We start from the raw sequence: 17,774 nt of genomic DNA, 5'->3' as shown, positions 1-17,774 counted from the left end.
TTTTTGGATAAAGATATAGAAGCTCAAAGAGATGAAGTGACTTGCCCAAGGTCATGCTGCCAGTAAGTGGTATCTCATACCCAACTCTTCTGACTGCCCATCCAATGTTCTTTCCACCATGCTCTTTTGTCTCTTCTTCTGGAACTTAGAGTTTCACTGAACATTAAAGGTAGGCAGTTTACAGCTGAGGGAGAAGGGAGAGAGTCACTTCATTAAGAATTGGGGGGCGGGGCAACTTCTGAGTGCTCAACTCAATTGTGGGTTCTTCAGGACATAGCTGCTGCCTAGCCTTATTGATGGTGGGGCAGTCAAATGACCTTGTTTTGCTAAAGGCAGTGCCTAATACTGTAGTGTATGTCAGTCCCTCTTAGAGGAAGTCACTTGCTCATGACTCAGTTTCACCCATGACAGAACACATTCATTGCTAAGTGTTCTCACTTTCAGGAATTAATCACATTAAAGCAAAGGACAGTGGAGGGTAGATCTTAATATTTGAGCAGGGACGGGTGTTCGGGTGAGGAGTCACAGGTCCCACTTAAGAACCAGTAAAAGCTATAAACTTCTCCAGAAAAATACACATACAGAAATCTTGCATGTAATTTTTGGGGATTCACAGACACCCCCCGACCCCAAGTTCATCCATTGGAACCAGATTAAGATCTCCTGGACTAGATGATTTTGAAGCTCTATTTTAGTGTTGCTCAAAATGTAGTCTGGGGACCATAGGAATCAGAATTACTTGGGGTTCCTGTTAAAAAAATAAAAACAGATTCCTAGGACTGCCAAAGATCTACTGTTTCAGAATCTCTGGGGAATGAGGTTGAGGATTCAATATGTTATTAAAAAATCCCCAGATAATTCTTTTGGAAACTACTATTTGAGAATCAGTGCTTTATCCCAACATGAGATTTTTATAGTTTTTGAATGCTTTCGTTTGTTGAATATTTTAGGTTTCATCCGTCCAATTGTCAGCTATACCAAATAGTATGTTTAGTATGAATTCTAATTCAAGAATATTTACATGTGTATAGGCAGAAGAAAAACAACCTGAAGGATGGACAGATAGATAATAGTCTCTCTGTGTAGTAGGAATATGGATGATCTTCGTTTTTTTCCCTTTGTCCTTCTATTTTATTTCTCTCTTCCTCATTTTCTTTCTTTCTATTTTGAAATAAGACTCTTCCTCTTTCTGAGTTCAGTTTCCCCATCTGAAAAACAGGGTGTTGTAACTAGGTGAACTTCAAGGCCAAACCTTGCTCTGGCGTTCAGTGACTCTGTATCACCCTCTAGCTCCCTTGTCCTTTTAATGACATGAACTGCATGGGCAACAGTGTTTGGAGAATAATCATGTATTATTTTTGTAGGTATTACGTTGCGATGCCTAGCAACCATTTTTACTCCAGCAAAAGTATTCTCTCCTTCCTCAAGGAGTCGGAACTGAAATAATCTCTACTATCTATCCCCCCCCCAAAAAAAAAGTTCGTTTCTCTTTAGCCTTAGAAACGGCCGTCCGCGCCCATCTCCTAGGAGCGTAAGAATGAGTGTGAACCAAAAAGCCAGGGCGTGGTCACCCCGCCCACCGGGCCCTGCATCACCCCCCCCCACCCCGGCCGCTTTCAAACGCGGTGATTGGGTGAAGGCAAGAAAGAGTCCCGCCCCTGGTCTTATGACCGGCGCTGAAGCGCCGAGTCCTGGGTTTTGCAGCGTTGTGGTCGGTGGTCAGCGGTGCTCTTGCCCCGGTTCCGCGAGGCTTTTCTCTGCTGTCGCTGCAGTTGTCGCCGCAGCAGCCTGCTCTGCGGGATCATGGTGTGCTTCCGCCTCGCCCCGGTTCCGGGCTTCGGGTTCCTTCTGCTCTGCCTCGTCCTGGGTGAGTTGTCGGGCCCTCCTGCTTAGTCCCTGAGCCTGGGCCCGGGGCGCCCAGTTCAGAGGCCACAACCTGAAAGACTGGTCCGGGGAGAGGGGGTTGAGAAGCTGAACGACTGACACTGGGCCTCAGCGCTTGGCCCGAGGTGACGAGCGATGACCTAGAGAAGGCCCGACCGAGGGATGGCAGGGGAGAAGGGTCCATAACGGGGCAAGTAAGGGGGGGTGGACGCCGAGGGAGGAGGTAGGGAAGAGAGAGGAGTGGAGCGCATCGGGTTAGAAAGAGTAACTTGGGGGAGATACTAAGGAGTGATGAGCATAGGAGGGGGCGGTACGTGCAGAATCTGGGGTGGCATAGACATTTAGAGTCCTGGTCCTAGTATCAGGCAAGAGTTTTGAAGATGGTGGAAAACTGTAGGGCGGGAGAGAAAACTGAGGGAAGAGACTGCCTGCGTGGAGAAAAGCTTGGGGTAAGTGGGGGGAACAGATACGAGTAGATTCTGAGGGGCAGTGAGAGGCTTGGGTGGCGGGGGGTAGGAATATTGACGCTGTGAAGGAAGGGTGATTAAAGAGGTGAAAAATGATGATGGATTGGAGTTTGGTACTTGGAGTTCTGATGGGGAAGGGATCTAAGGTGGCTGGGGCAGTTTCCAGGGGAGAAAACTTGGACCCAGCCTCTGGAGACTAAAAGGGATGAGTAGGAACTTTGGTGGGGAGTGAATATCTGACTTGGAGGTGCTGAGGACATCGTGGGTTTTTTTTTTTTTACCAGTTTTGTTACTTCCTCCCAGCTAGACCCTGACAAAAAAGTCCCCAGATGTTGAGGTTTTAGACGGGTGGTATATCTGAGTCTTGTATACTGCCTCTTTGCCTTCAGAAGCTCCATTTCTTCTTCCCTCTCACACAACTGGCCTATTACCTCGTTTTCGGAGGAGGAGGGTAGGTAATTTCCTAAGGATTGGGTTGTTACCAGGTCCTAAGAATGACTGGCTGAATGTTGGCTGATGGTGCTATGTGCACCCCACCCCCAAGCATTGGGTCCCTGAGGCCTTTTAATGCCTGAAAGGTGAACTTTGACCAGAATACCTCTTCCTGAACTGATAAATCCTGCGCTTGTTGCTACCACTGACTCTTGCTGTTTGTGAACTATTAAAAGAAGAGAAGGAACAGATCCAGATGGGAATAGAGAGAAAGTAGATATATTAGGGGCCTGAGAAGGCAGTGAGAGGTGCACATTTTGTAATTCACGTTTCAGTAGAATAAAATCAACACCCTGGAATGGTGGATTCTCAACCAGGGGACATTCGGCAATATCTGGAGACATTTTTGGTTATCACAATTGGGGATTGCTTTTGGCATCTAGTGGTAAGAGGCCAGGGGTGCTTCTAAACATCCCACAATGCACAGGACAGCACTCCCCCACCCCCGACAAAGGATTATCCACCTCAAAACGTCAGTAGTGCCAAAAGATGAGAAATCTCGCTCCAGAGCCATGGCGTTGGAAGGGGTCTTGATGATCTAATCTAGTGATTCTCAGGGATCTTTCCAGGGAGAGGGGGTTCTGTCAGATCAAAACTATTTCTAGAATAATATTAAGACATTTGTCTTTTTCACTTTCATCCTCTCATCAGTACAGTGGAGTTTTCCAGAGGCTATAGAATGAATGTGTGATGACATCACCACTCTCATGGGTCTGATGTGTTTTATTCACTTCTTAGTTTTAATTTCTAGTACAGCAAATACCAATAGATGTAACTCACATAAACCAAAGCTCTTTGAGGTCTTCAGTGGATAAAGTAAAGGGGTCCTGATGCCAAAAGAGAGTCCAGCTGTGCACATAGTGCAGGAAACTCTTCTGTAGCCCTTCTTGAAAGTGGGCCACAGAGGCTTTGCTCAAACACAGTTTGAAGCCTTAACTCCCCTGTGAAGTACTCACTGAGGGCCAAGCGACCCTAAGAGAGGATTGTTTACAACGAAAAGCACCTTATGAGTGACTAGAACACATCTGACCAAGGCATCTGGTAATCAGTAGTTCACTGCCAATTGGATCTGCACAAACAACACTGTTTAGAGAAAGTGAAAAAAAATAATCATTGTCTTGTTGGCTTTCATGTCATTAAATTTTTTTTTTAATGAAAGCTTTTTTTTGTTTTGTTTTTACAAAAGCAGTGCTTGCTCATTGCAGAAAATAAACAGGCAAAAAGAAGCACATAAAAGAACCCATCAGCTCATCTGCTCATTTGCCATTTATTGATTGGGACTAACTAGATTCATTCTCTTGGAAGATTTCCAAGATTGATTCCCTCCACTTTCAAGTTCAGAACAGGGTTTGGAGAAGCAAAAGTTAATAATGTAGGTAGGTCAGATTTGTCAAAGGTACCAGGATGAAATGGAAACTCCCTTTTCTCTACAGCTGCTTTTGCTCCCAGCTATTGGTTCAATGTGGAGCTCAAACTCCTTCCATGTGTTTTTTTTTTTTTCCTTAAGAATTTAGCAATTCTTCAGTTGCTTGGTGGGTTTTGCATGTTACTTTTATATATCAAAATGGATACCAAGAATAGTTTTTTGAAAAGTCAATAAATATTTGTTAAGTACCTGCTATGAATTTCATGCTGTTCCTGACTACTGCAGAGGGTACCAACGAAGGGAGGATCTGTTCCTGAATTTATGGTCTCATTAGCTTCCAGCTGGGCCGTTTTCACTTTGTAACTTTGTAACACTATCCCAGCTGCAGCAGGTAGCTTTTAAAAATAGTTGCTCTAGAGTAAATATAGAAAAGAATTCTCAGAGCCTATGTATTGGTCTTTTTCACAGAGATTAAGCTATGCTGGTATTTATTTGAATGAATTATAACTGACTAGAGAACTTTATGAAGAAAAGCTGTGTAGAGGCATTACAAAGAGAGTAGTGGATGAAAAACTTTTCCTAGCATCACTGCTTATGTTCCCTTTGTGACATCATAGATTTCAGATTTCTGTGGTTATTGATTCCTGTAACTAGTCTGACATCTGGTTTTTATAGGGTTGAGGCTTTTCTGGGTGGGAAAAAACCTGATATAAGTGTCCTGAGTGTGTACTTCACTGGTCGGAGTCCCGCCTTTCCACAGTTGTTTAAGGAATGACTTTTGTGTACCAGCCACTAGGTGAAAGGGATAGATAGAGCAATGGAGAAGACAGATCAGGTTCCTGCTCTCATGGAGCTTACATTTTAGTGGGAGAAGACAGCCCAAAAGGTAAATAATAGAATTTCAGTGATAAGCACTGTGAAGAAAATGAGGCAGGTAATGAGGAAGAAGAGCAGACGATAGGCAGTGGGTGGTGGGGTTGACCCTCCTTGACATTTTGTGGTCAGAAGGCCTTCATTGTTGGGTGACATTTGAGCAGAGACCTGAGTGTTGGAAGGAGGCCAGCCAGGTGACTTATTTGGAGGAATAGGAGTAAATCTTGTCTTTCCCAAACTCTTAGGTTATTAGGCTAGCCTATTTCCCACTCTTTTTTTCCCCCAGTAGTAGTCAAGTCTCCCCTGTGGTCTTAGTCTCTGAGAGTGGAGACTGTCTTCTGTACTGTTACTTCCCATTGCCTCCCTAGCACAGGGCCAGGTGGCACATGGTTACCTCTCAGTAAATTTTTGTTGAGGGTCTTCATTGGTGGGCACTGGGGATATAACGGTGAACTAGACCAACTCGGTCTCCTTTTTCTTCTGTGAACCTTAAATTAGGTCTTGCAAGATATTTTGTGTGTGTTTTCTGTTGGAGAACTTCAAGATCAGTGCTAAGCAGTACAGATAGTAACTTATTAAACTATAATCCCATACAATAATGCTAATATCTTACCTGTACCCCTTCACATACACCTACATAGTAGTGGAGGTTCACCTGGGGAGCTAGGAAGTCCTAGGTGAAAAGGAGAATAAGGTTTCCACAAAGAACCAATCTCTCTCTTTTGGAGGTGATCAAAAAGCAAGAAAGTAAGCATTGAGATTTTTCTGTAGCCTTACCACTGATAACTTTGATTTCAAGATTTTGCTGAAATTATTCTAGCTTTAATAAAGATACTTGAAAGGACAGGCTTATTATTCATCCATTAGTCATTGGTTATCACACCTGATAGGATTTATAGATATTCACATATTCCCCATGAGTGCAGCTTTCTTCCCCTATATTATCGAGTGGAATTTGTGATCAAGGATTATTTCACAGCATTATAGCTGACTTCGGTGCTCCATGGTGCAGGAAGACTGCTCTTCCTCCTATAGTGACAAAAGCATTTCAATCATAATTTCAGGTTAAAATGATCAGAAATCCCATCAGATCCAAAAGTGTACTTTATAAGTACTTGTTGGTATCCTGCTGTGCATTGCAAAAGAATTCTGGAGGTCTGCCAAACAGCACTCAGCAATAAGCCCTTTCCATTAGTTGAATGGTGTTGAGTCTTATTTCCTTACCCACTCTCTGACCTTAAAAAAATTATTTCATAGCTTAAAATCTATTATTACTTTTATTTTTTAAGAGATTTACCAGAAATCCAGAGTATCAGAAACCGAAGCGGTAATTGTACTTATATTAGGAATTGAGGAACAGTCAATTTGACTTAACAGACCTATGAGTTGAAAAGAAAGAGTAAATAGATATTGTTGCCTATGTCCTGATTTTTTTTTTGGCTTGTTTTGTTTTTTGTTTTTAAGACCCTTTGCTCAACCTCATTCTGAATTGATGAGTTTGAGGACAAGAGTCCATAACTAAGTATGATGAAAGTAGACATACCTAAAATTTGGGAAGGATCCCTTTAGGTGCTGTGTTTACTAGAAGGGAAACTTTTAAGCTGGAATCTCTAACTTGCTTGGCAGAGTTCTCTTAGCTCTGAAGGGCTTTCATGCTTTCGAAGAATGTATTGGAGAAGTACACACTACAATTCTTAGCAAGGTTAACTTGCCCAGAGTCTCACAGCTAGTAAATTGGACTGCCTGATTTGAATTCTAGCTCTTCAGTGCCAGTGATGGGACTCTTAATCGTCCCATTATATTGCCTCTTAGATCATTGTTTGTTTTTTATTGGTTTTGTTTTACCACTAGTATTATGTTCCCACCCCACCCCCATATTGTTTACAAATGTATATTTTTCAACTACACTTTGGGTCAAATAGACTTATAAAAACCCAGCCACTTTTTGCAGCGTGCCATGCTTGGAGAACAGAGTTTGTTCTGAGTTCTAAAAGAACCTATAAATGATCTCTTTGGAAACAAGATTAAGAGGATATTTGAATTTGAGAAAGTTGATTTTGCCTTTTTCTTCTCTTTGGAGAATAAACTGTCAGCTCTATAATTACACACTCTAGGATATATTCAGCTGTGGTTTTTTAATGTCATAAAGCCTTTTAGACAAAAATGGTTTGGCTATTCGAAAATCAAACACTTCAATATGGATGAAAATGGCTTGCTGGAGATTTTTTTACCAAAGTGTAAATGTTTCAACCATAAACTTAATTTCTGGGAGAAGGATTATTCCTAGCTTGAAATTCATGTCAAAATTTATTGCAAAAAATGGACATGGGGGTTGAGGGAGTATCCAGAAGCCTGATAGGTTGGGTTCATGATTTGGAAGAGCTAAAGGCTCTTCCTGTAATTAGATTAAGCTGTGTTCTGGGTCGTTATTGCATGGTATTTTCACCTTGATCTAATCAATCAGTATTTATTGAGAATCTAATATGTATTCAGCACTACTAGGAATGATAGGAGATAGAGGGAAGTAATAAACATGGTCTCCCCCACCATGACATTTGTGATGGATGACATTCATATAAAAGACACACTCCTATGGGCTGTGGCATAGATAAGATCATCTGTTTAAGGGAGCATATTGAAATTCAAATGAGTGGCAGAGACCTTATCAAAAGGGAATCTTGAATCTACCCATGTATATCATTCATTCATGGACTTTGTTACTTTTTTATTAGTTAACAAATTACTTGCTGTATACTATAATTTACTATGGCACATCAGTTTGTTGCGAAGTAACAGTTGAAAACTGTTGTTTTGGAGCTTATGACAGTAGGGGAGACAGGATTTACAGGCATAAAATAAATGAATAATTCATGATAGTGTAAAATACACTCAAGTGTGGGGCTATGCACTATGACTGCTCCTTGAGGGCTTTTGTAGTCAAGGAAATCTTTATGGAGAAAATGGCTGCTGAAAAGTGGACAGCCTATCAGTCTGGGTTCTTAATTGTAAGCAACAGAAATAAAATCTCATTGTTTTTTTTTTAAGCAGAAAAGGAATTTATTAAAAAGATATTGGGACATGTGCATACCCTTTGACCCTGCAATTTCATTCCTAGACACATACCTAATAGATACACATACTCCTGTGTTCACCTGTGTTCACCGATGTGTCCATTTGTAATAGAACCAAACTGGAAACTATCCAAATGCCCATCAGCAGTAGCATAGACAAGCAGTGAAAGAAGGCTATACACAGAGAGAAATGACAAACTGCAGTTACACACAACAGCATGGGTGAATCTCACAGACATAATATTGAGTGAAAGAAGCCAGATACAAAAGAGAGCATAGTGAATGATTTCATTTACATCAAGTTGAAAAACAGGCAAAAGTAAACTGTACTGTTAGAAGACAGGATGGCGGCCGCCCTTAGGAGGGAAATCGTAACTGGAAGGGGGAACAGGGGGACTTTGAAGAGTACTTGGAATGTTCCTGACACAATGTTTCCTGACACAAGCGGGTTCAGTTTGTGAAAATTATTTGAGCTGTATACTTTGTGCACTTTAAATCCCTTCCGAATGTATGCTGTGTACTTTTCTGTGTGTAACACATCAGTAAATTTTTACTTTATAAAAATATGTTCATTAGGTAACTCAGAATTACTGGAGCTCTTGACTATATACCCCAAAGCCTAGTTCAGTACCCCAACTCACGCCACTGAACTGCACTGCCATCGCCAAGCTTTAACCTGCGGCTTGCACTGCTGGCCACTGCCACTAGCTGTTCTGGCCTTGTTGCCTGGGACCCTGATCCTGCTGTAGCTACTTCCATCTGAGTGTGATAGTTCCCTTCTTGGCTGCATTTCACCGCCCTCTTATTCAGAATCTGGGGTGGATGCCTTTGCTGGATGGAGCCTAGTATAAGTAAGTGCCATCCTTACCACAAGGGAGGCTGGGAAAGCAAGTATCTAACGTTTTCAGCTGTTGTAGTGGGTGGGGATATTTGCCAGAAATTGTAACAAAAAGGCAGGGTGGCGGGTGTTTCAGATATTGGGACAGGGAGAAAGAGTGAAATCCCTCCTGAGGTGAACAAGTAGATTTCAAATGTTAGGAGCAGTAGAAGCCTGGGAGGTTGACTAGAGCATGGCGAATGGGTCCAGGGGAACAAGTTCAGGCAAATTAAAGGGTGTGTTCTGGGAACATGGCTTGAGAGAAGTTGAAGGAATAGGGTGGGACAAGATTAAAGATTACTTTGAAAGTCAGGCAGAGGAATTTAAATTTAATGTGGGAATTTTGGAGCCAGTAAAAGGTTTTGATCAAGAAAGTATCCTGAGAGAAGAGGTATTTAATTTTAATTTTTAATTTAAGAAAAAGTTTTTATTATATTTATTTTTGGCTGTGTTGGGTCTTCGTTGCTATGCACGGGCTTTCTCTAGTTGCGGTTCGTTATGGTGTGCAGGCTTCTCATTGCAGTGGCCTCTCTTGTTGTGGAGCACAGGCTCCAGGCACGCAGATCTCAGTAGTTGTGGCGCATGGGCTTAGTTGCTCCGCGGCATGTGGGATCTTCCCGGACCAGGGCTCGAACCCCTGTCCCCTGCATTGGCAGGTGGATTCTTTTTTTTTTTTAATTTATTTATTTTATTTATTTTTATTTTTGGCTGTGTTGGGTCTTTGTTGCTGCGCGTGGGCTTTCTCTAGTTGTGGCGAGCGGGGGCTCCCCTTCGTTGCGGTGCGTGAGCTCCTCATTGCAGTGGCTTCTCATTGCAGTGGCTTCTCTTGTTGTGGAGCACGGGCTCTAGGCACGCGGGCTTCAGTAGTTGCGGCGCACGGGCTCAGTAGTTGTGGCTCACGGGCCCTAGAGCACAGGCTCAGTAGTTGTGGTGCACGGGCTTAGTTGCTCCACAGCATGTGAGATCTTCCTGGACCAGGGCTTGAACCTGTGTCCCCTGCACTGGCAGGTGGATTCTTAACCACTGTGCCACCAAGGAAGCCCCAGGAAGAGGTATTTAAGGACCATTAATCTGACAGCAGTTCTCTAGGGGTAGCTAGGAGGTATCTGTAGCAAGTTAGGGGTGTGGTGGTGGAGTTGGAATAGAAATAAAAGGCAAAGGATTGGATGTCAGAGGGAATTTGAAGGGAAAAAAATCAATAGGACTTAACGAAGAGAATGAAGTAGAAGCTAATTCCCAAAACCTTTTGAGCCTGAGTGTCGGTACAAGGTCCTGCCTTTCCTTTCGAGCCAGTGAGGCTGAGAAGGCGGGCTCCGTTTGGAGGAAGTCGAAGAGTAGATTTTCATTGTGGAATTGTTGAGTTTGAGGTGATAGGCATTGAGTAAAAGTGGCCCCTGTGCCGTTGGAGATGTAGACCGGGATGCCAGGGAAGCCCTGTGAAGGCATAGCTCTCACAGCGAGAAGGGCTATGAAGGCATGAGAACAGAATGTTTTGGACCCTCGGGGCATTTCTCAGTTCTCATTTATGGGTTGGCAAGTAGGCTGTTTTGATATTAATGTAGTGGCAAATGTGAACCACAACCTGTGCCTTCTACTCCATAGGGCGGAGTTCACCCCAGCACATGTTGATACTAATCATTGTTTTACACTGTTTTGTCTGTTACTCTAATATCTTTGGAAAGAAAATGATTAATACATGCCAGGCTTTTCTTGGTTGTTTCTGATAGTTTTGAATGCTTTGAATATTCACAAAGAGAATATGTTAAAACGAGGGACTTTAAACAAGACCAAGAGAGACTGTGTATGGAAAGCAGGCCTCCAGGTGATTAGAAGAATTCTAAGCTGCAGTTCTCAACACCACTGCAGGGTAGCCTTGGATCAATGATGCCAGCTCCATTACAGATTGTTCTGAGAAAAGAAAGCCTGTAAAACCTACTTGGGCCTCACAAGGTCTTATTGGAGCCTTAGCCGATACATTTAGGCATTGTCAGCAACCACAAGCTTTAGCATATCAGATTCAGGCTTGGCGAGGCAGCCCGGTCTCCGGAGCATGCAGAGCATGACGAGAGCTTTGTGTACAGCTTGAAAGCTGTTGCTGAGGCACGCCTTCTTGGTATTCCTCTTAGGACTTTATTCTCTGTAGTCTAGAGCGTGTCCCCACTTGTAGGTGACGCAGGTGTGCTCAGGTATCATTCAAGGCTATGCAGCTATCTTAACAGGAAACAGCTCACCCCTTGGGTATATGCGTGAGACAGTGAAGAAAATCCTTAGATGATGGCCCATCATTTCTGCTGTTGCTGAGTTTGCTGGCGTATCGTATTTTGAGTTCTTGGGCTCTTCAATGTAATAGGTAATGTCCCCATGTTTAACCTATTGTAGAAGATCAGAGTCAAGTTAGCTGAAAAGTCCCAAGGCTTTTCTGTCCCTGAAAGGTTTCTCTGCTAAAAGAGAGGTAGCAGGTTGAGAATGTAGGAAGGAACTTTAAGTCCATGTCAAAAGATTTTTTAAAAAATAAATTTATTTATTTATTTGGGCTTCCCTGGTGGTGCAGTGGTTGAGAATCTGCCTGCCAATGCAGGGGACACGGGTTCGAGCCCTGGTCTGGGAAGATCCCACATGCCGCGGAGCAGCTAGGCCCGTGAGCCACAACTACTGAGCCTGCGCGTCTGGAGCCTGTGCTCCACAACAAGAGAGGCCGCGATAGTGAGAGGCCCACGCACCACAATGAAGAGTGGCCCCTGCTTGCCGCAACTAGAGAAAGCCCTCGCACAGAAACGAAGACCCAACACAGCCAAAAATAAATAAAATTAATTAAAAAAAATAAAATAAATAAATTTATTTATTTATTTATTTATTAGTTTTGGCTGTGTTGAGTCTTCGTTGCTGTGCGCAGGCTTTCTCTAGTTGCGGCGAGAGGGGTCTACTCTTCGTTGTGGTGCACAGGCTTCTTATTGCGGTGGCTTCTCTTGCTGCGGAGCACGGGCTCAGTAGTTGTGGCTCGCGGGCTCTAGAGCACAGGCTCAGTAGTTGTGGCGCACGGGCTTAGTTGCTCCGCGGCATGTGGGATCTTCCTGGACCAGGGCTCAAACCCATGTCCCCTGCATTGGCAGGTGGATTTCTGAACCACTGCGCCACCAGGGAAGTCCCATGTCAAAAGATTAATTAGGCTTTCTAATCAATTGGATTTTATTATGAAACAAAAATGATGAACGCTGCATTTATAAAAATTAACCTTTTGCTTATGGATCTAACAACCTTTGCAGTACTGTTGGTCATGTGGTACACACGCTTAGCCCTGGCCCACATCATCATTTTTTCACATTGGAATAAAATAGTTTGCCAAGACTTCTAAGTGTCATAGGTCACATAGCTTGTGACAGGATTTAAAGCAGCAAGACCACAGAAATCAGATCTATCATTATTTATGTAGAGAAAGTTCCACCAGCTGGTTTGAGAAAAGTAGGAGTTTAACACCCTTCCCACGCTTCCCCTTCACCTCATTTACCTTAAAAAACAAAAGTCCTAACAGGTAAACTATAATTGCCTAAAACAAAACTAGCAAGGCACAGAGTGTGGAAAAGATTATTAGGAGGTAAAAGGCAAATGTCACCAGTCTGTGCCATTACCTAAGCATCCTATGTTGAGTAAACTTTTTGGGAAAGGGGTATTGCTAACTTTATCAACAGGATTTCGATCAAAAGGTAATCGCCAAGTTACCATATATGTATACTTTGTTTCATTTTAGAGCTGGTTGAGCTTCAGTGCTGGATAGAGCTTGTTTTTATTTTATGTATGTTTTTGTAGTCCAATTTAAAAATCTTAACTCTTTTTAATAAATCTAGGAGCTGTCTCGTCTTATGCATTGGAACTTAATTTGACAGATTCAGAAAATGCCACTTGCCTTTATGCAAAATGGCAGATGAATTTCACAATACGCTATGAGACCACAGACAAACATAATGTAAGTATTTTTATTTTTCTTTGAGTTTTATAGTAGGAATTTACTTCTACTCTTTTTTTATCCTTTGTATTCATTTATACAAATAAGATTTCATATGTTAACTGACTTAACGTGTAAATTCTGTGGAGCTATTTTAGCATGTACACTTGAAGGTATTCTATTTAGTGTTGGAATGAATATTTTTTATTTTACTTATTTATTTAGGAATGAATATTTTAATTCATCAGTTCTTCAGAGGCTTTTTGGAGTTGGTTAAGGGCAGATAATCTGAAGACTGTGTGGTGTTTCAGGTCTAACTACTTCTGTAATGTTTGTAACATGTACTAACATCAAAGCTTGTCCTTTTTTTAATAGCTTGCTATTAAAGTCTCCTTTGGGGGGGTGGGGTATCCTCTCAATCCTTTTTGCCTTCTTATTTCTTTTGGTTAAGGTCCTGCCTGCTTACAATCTGATTTTTTTAAAAAATCAACTTAATAACAAGTTCAGGCCGGTTTTCCTTTTCCTTTTAGACTTGCATGGATTTTTCCAGAGGGACTGGTGTGTAGCTGAAGAATATGAGACTGGTCAGCACAGACGGGCCAGGCTGGCCACGGGGGGTGTGAAGTCAACTGCAGTGGCACCCCGCTCGGAAATGCTTGTGCTCATTGCTGCCTGTTTGGGCCTAACTCCCAGATTTCTTTTTCTTTTAGAAAACTGTAACCATTTCAGACCTTGGTGCTGCAAAGTACAATGGAAGCTCTTGTGGGGATGATCAGAATGGTCCCAAAATTGCAGTGCAGTTTGGATCTGGTTTTTCCTGGATTGTGAATTTTACAGAGGAGGAGACGTCTTCTTATTCAATCGACAGCATCTCATTTTCCTACAACACTAATGATAGCACAACATTTCCTGATGCGAAAGAAAAAGGTAACCTTAAGAATTGGATTGTGTTGTGTTCTTTTGCTTTTTATTAATAATAAAAAAAATGTAAATAATTTAAAAGCCATCCTTATGCAAGTCTGTCTTCCTGTTTGGAATGGAAACATCATGTCTTTGTATTCCCTTGCATGGCATAGTGTTTGACACAGTAAGGATATTTGCTGTCATTGCTTGGTGCTTTACTATGTACCATGTATCAATAGTATCCTAAGTGTGTTGCCAGCAGCATCTCACTTAATCTTTAACAGCAACCCTGGGAAGTAGATGTTATCTCAATTTTACAGGTAAAGGGAATGAGGCTTGATGAGATCAGATGTCTTTCCCAAAGGTCACACAAGCTAATAAGTGCGTGAGCTGGTGTTTGAACCAAAGTGTGTTGAGCTTACAGACTCCATGCACTTAACTACTATTATTTATTTCATTCAGTAGTGGGCACTCAGCAAGTGTTGAATGAATGAGAAAATCCTTAACTAATAACTATTTTAAATGTGTACAAGTTTAGTAACCTGATACCAGCAGAAATACTTCATCTTCAAATCTTTTTTACCATTTAGGTAGGATTTTGACTGAAAAGTAAAAAAGGTAAGGAAAAAAAGTTAAAAAAAAACAAAACGTAAGATGACTGAAATCAACATTTGCTGCTATTTTGAGAGAATTTTAGGTCAAAATGAACTTGGGAAGGCTTTGGGAATTAGGCCATTGTTGTGACTACTAGAACTGAAATGTGTGTTAAAATATTTTGAAGGCATGGATAATGGAGATTTCAATCTTGTTAGGGATATAATTCTCTCCTTTCTCCCCTCTCCACTGAGATTGGGATATTAACATGGTGTTTGTAGTAGCTTAGCATTTCTCACAGGTAGTATTTCATCCTGACCCCAGAAGCACAGGTAGATGGGCTTTAGTTTCCTGGACTTGAGGATGAGTGATTCATTTGGATTTATGGGATATCAAAAGATCATATTTTAAAGATCCAGAAGTGAATGAGCTCATGTAAAACTTGGGAGGTATCACTAACTGAGATTTGGAAATTAAATCCTAGTTTTCTTTTTACTGATGTCTTCATTTGAGAGGATAACTAAAGCAAGTTTATTATTGGATATCTTGGTATTTAGCTTTCTGCCATATATTGTCTTTCAGAACTAGTATTAGGATTTGTCCCTAACTTTCACTGAGCTTAAAAACTAGTTGGAGAGACAAAGTGAAGTTGTTTACCCAAGTTATATGGATAAATTGGAAAGCATTGAGATCCTTGTGAATTTGTTATTGTTTGTGTTTTGGGCATGGAGGGTTCATAAATCTTTTCTGACAATGTGAGGAAAGCTCTAGACCCTCTCAAAGTACAGAGTAAACTTTGCATATGGTACATCGTCCCTGAGCCCATCAGTGGATGCCTGTGGACAAGAGGTCCTGATGAGGAGCAGAGGTCAGCATGCATCGAAGGAGTGAGAAAGCTTGGTGTAGAGAAGGAGGACCTGAGCTGAAACTCGGCCTAATGGTAGATTTTGAATAAGTGGAGAATTTTGAGCAGAATATTTCCAGCAGGGGGAAGCATAGTATGCACAGCTGTAATTGGAGAGCTGCCTGATTAAAATAGAGGCTGTGTGTGTAGTAGAAGGAAAATCAATTTGGCTAGGTGCAGTGAGTCTAAATTATAGGGGGCCTTAGGAAGCCAAGGAAAAGCATTTATAGCTTGATGGGGTAGGCACCAGGGAACCATTTTAGGTTTTTAAGCAGGAGAATGATGTAACAAAAGCAGAGACAGTAGTTTATAAAGAATGTTCTGCAGGATTAATTGGAAGTGAGAAGACTACAGGCAGAGATGCCAGTTTAAGAGGCTGTTATAGGAATCAAGTGATGATGTAATGAGTAGCCAGACCAAGGGGGGTGGCAGTAAAAGCAGATGGGGTTTAATCTGACAGATTTGATGGAAAAACTGTGGGCTCTGAAAGGTTAATGCCAGTCTCTCCCCCCTTTTATTTATTTTTATTTTTTTATTTTTTGGCCGCGCCGTGCAGCTTGTGGGATCTTAGTTCCCTGACCAGGGATGGAACCCGTGCCCTCGGCAGTGAAAGTGTGGAGTCATAACCACTGTACCACCAGGGAATTCCCTCATCCCTTTTATTTTAAACAAGGGAAGATGCAATTTTTATTGCTAGCTTCTGTGTAATATTTGAAACTATTTGAGATTTTAAATGGCTTCCTTAAATAGACTGTTGATGATGGGTTTTTTTCTTTTTTTAAATAAATTTATTTATTTATTTATTATTTATTTTTGGCTGCATTGGGTCTTTGTTGCTGCGTGCGACTTTCTCTAGTTGCGGTGAGCGGGGGCTACTCTTCATTGCGGTGCGCAGGCTTCTCATTGCGGTGGCGGAGCTCGGGCTCTAGGCATGCGGGCTTCAGTGGTTGTGGCACGCGGGCTCTAGAGCACAGGCTCAGTAGTTGTGGCGCACGGGCTTAGTTGCTCCGCAGCATGTGGGATCTTCCTGGACCAGGGATAGAGCCCATGTCCCCTGCATTGGCAGGTGGATTCTTAACTACTGCGCCAGGAGGGAAGCCCTAAAAATGACATAGTTTTATAGTGTAACTCCAGTATGTCTACAGCTTGTTTTTGCACTCGTTTGTTTTTGAGGTCTATCTACATACAGCTAGTTCATACATCTATTCACTGATGTTAACAGTGAGAAACGGTTTTGGAGAAAAATGTTCTGGTTCATTGGTTTAAAAATTTTTTTCCTTTGGCCGTTAGGGGGTGCCAAGGCAGCATAAGTCCTGCCTTGCTATGTGATGGAGAGGCACAGAAGGCAACCTATATTAAGGGACTTGAATAACTTCCTTCCTTGCTTCTCCAAAAGAAGCTAAGCCATTTGGGTGGATAAGTGTGATCATAGTCTTTTGAAGTTTCACCATATAAGCATTATAATAACTCTGCACAGAAAGGTGGTAACTTATTGCTTTCATATTCTGAAATTTTCCTGAAATGGAATAGTCTTTAAATCCTATCCAGGAAGAGGTTTCAAAAACTCATTTTAGTTACTATAACTTACTTTGGGATAGTAGCACAAAAATAATCCTTGATTATTCCATCTCTCTTCTTTGTTTCGTCACTAAGTCCTGTTGATTCTACCTTAGCTATGTGTCTTCAGTTTGGCCTCTTTACTCTCTTCTTACTGCACCTCACTATCTTGGTTTAGGCAACTCCTCCTCGCCTTTCCCCTTAACCAACTCGTTGGCCTTCTAACTAGTTTCCCTCTTAAATGACTTTCCTTAAAAGTTTTCTGCTCTGCCTAACCTCTACAGTTTTGCTGTGTTCCTTAAAATAAATGATACATTTGTTATTCCCAGCTTTAAAAACTGAAGCTGACCTTCTGTTGCTAACAAAATAAAGCCCAACCTGTCCTGAGATCATAGAAGATGCTTCAAAGTGTGACCACCTACAACTTATCTTTCCTTCCTAATCCCCATCACGTCTTTCCTCTTACTCCTTGTGTTTCAGCCACAGTGAATTTGTCAGTTCCGGAACAGGCCTTGTCTTTTGTCACTTCAGGAATGGGGCGGGGCAGGCAGACAGAAGAGATGAAAGTCTAATGTATATTTATATGATCACTTTCCTCCTACCTTCTTGGAAATAGCTATTGTTAATCTTCTTTTACAGGAGTTTTTACTGTTTCTGACCGTGTGGCAGTCAGAGTTCCATTGAATGACATCTTTAGATGCAATAGTTTATTAACCTTAGGAAAGAATGATGTTGTCCAGCACTATTGGGATGTTCATGTACAAGCTTTTGTCCAAAATGGCACAGTGAGCACAAAAGGTGAGCACTTAAAATATATATATTTCTATACTTGGGTCCTAACTTAAG

At 41.8% G+C, this 17,774-nt stretch overlaps 1 protein-coding gene across 3 annotated transcripts in view; it reads left to right on the top strand.

Annotated features, from left to right (window-relative positions):
• Positions 1-1,659: 1,659 nt before the first annotated feature.
• The window catches only part of LAMP2 (lysosomal associated membrane protein 2), a 35,897-nt gene continuing 19,782 nt past the window's right edge, over positions 1,660-17,774 (top strand). The window contains exons 1-4 of one of the 3 annotated variants that reach the window (XM_082377348.1): positions 1,660-1,867; positions 12,873-12,991; positions 13,681-13,897; positions 17,568-17,726. In XM_082377348.1, coding sequence (XP_082233474.1) covers positions 1,804-1,867; positions 12,873-12,991; positions 13,681-13,897; positions 17,568-17,726 — 559 coding nt within the window. In that variant the 5' untranslated portion in view covers positions 1,660-1,803. The remainder of the gene's footprint in view (positions 1,868-12,872; positions 12,992-13,680; positions 13,898-17,567; positions 17,727-17,774) is intronic. The other 2 variants (XM_082377347.1, XM_082377349.1) reach the window with 2 other exon arrangements.

This window comes from Balaenoptera borealis, assembly GCF_965194805.1.
Source record: "Balaenoptera borealis genome assembly, chromosome: X".
NCBI classification, from domain to species: Eukaryota; Metazoa; Chordata; class Mammalia; order Artiodactyla; family Balaenopteridae; genus Balaenoptera; species Balaenoptera borealis.
This window is presented reverse-complemented; position numbering and strand designations above follow the sequence as displayed.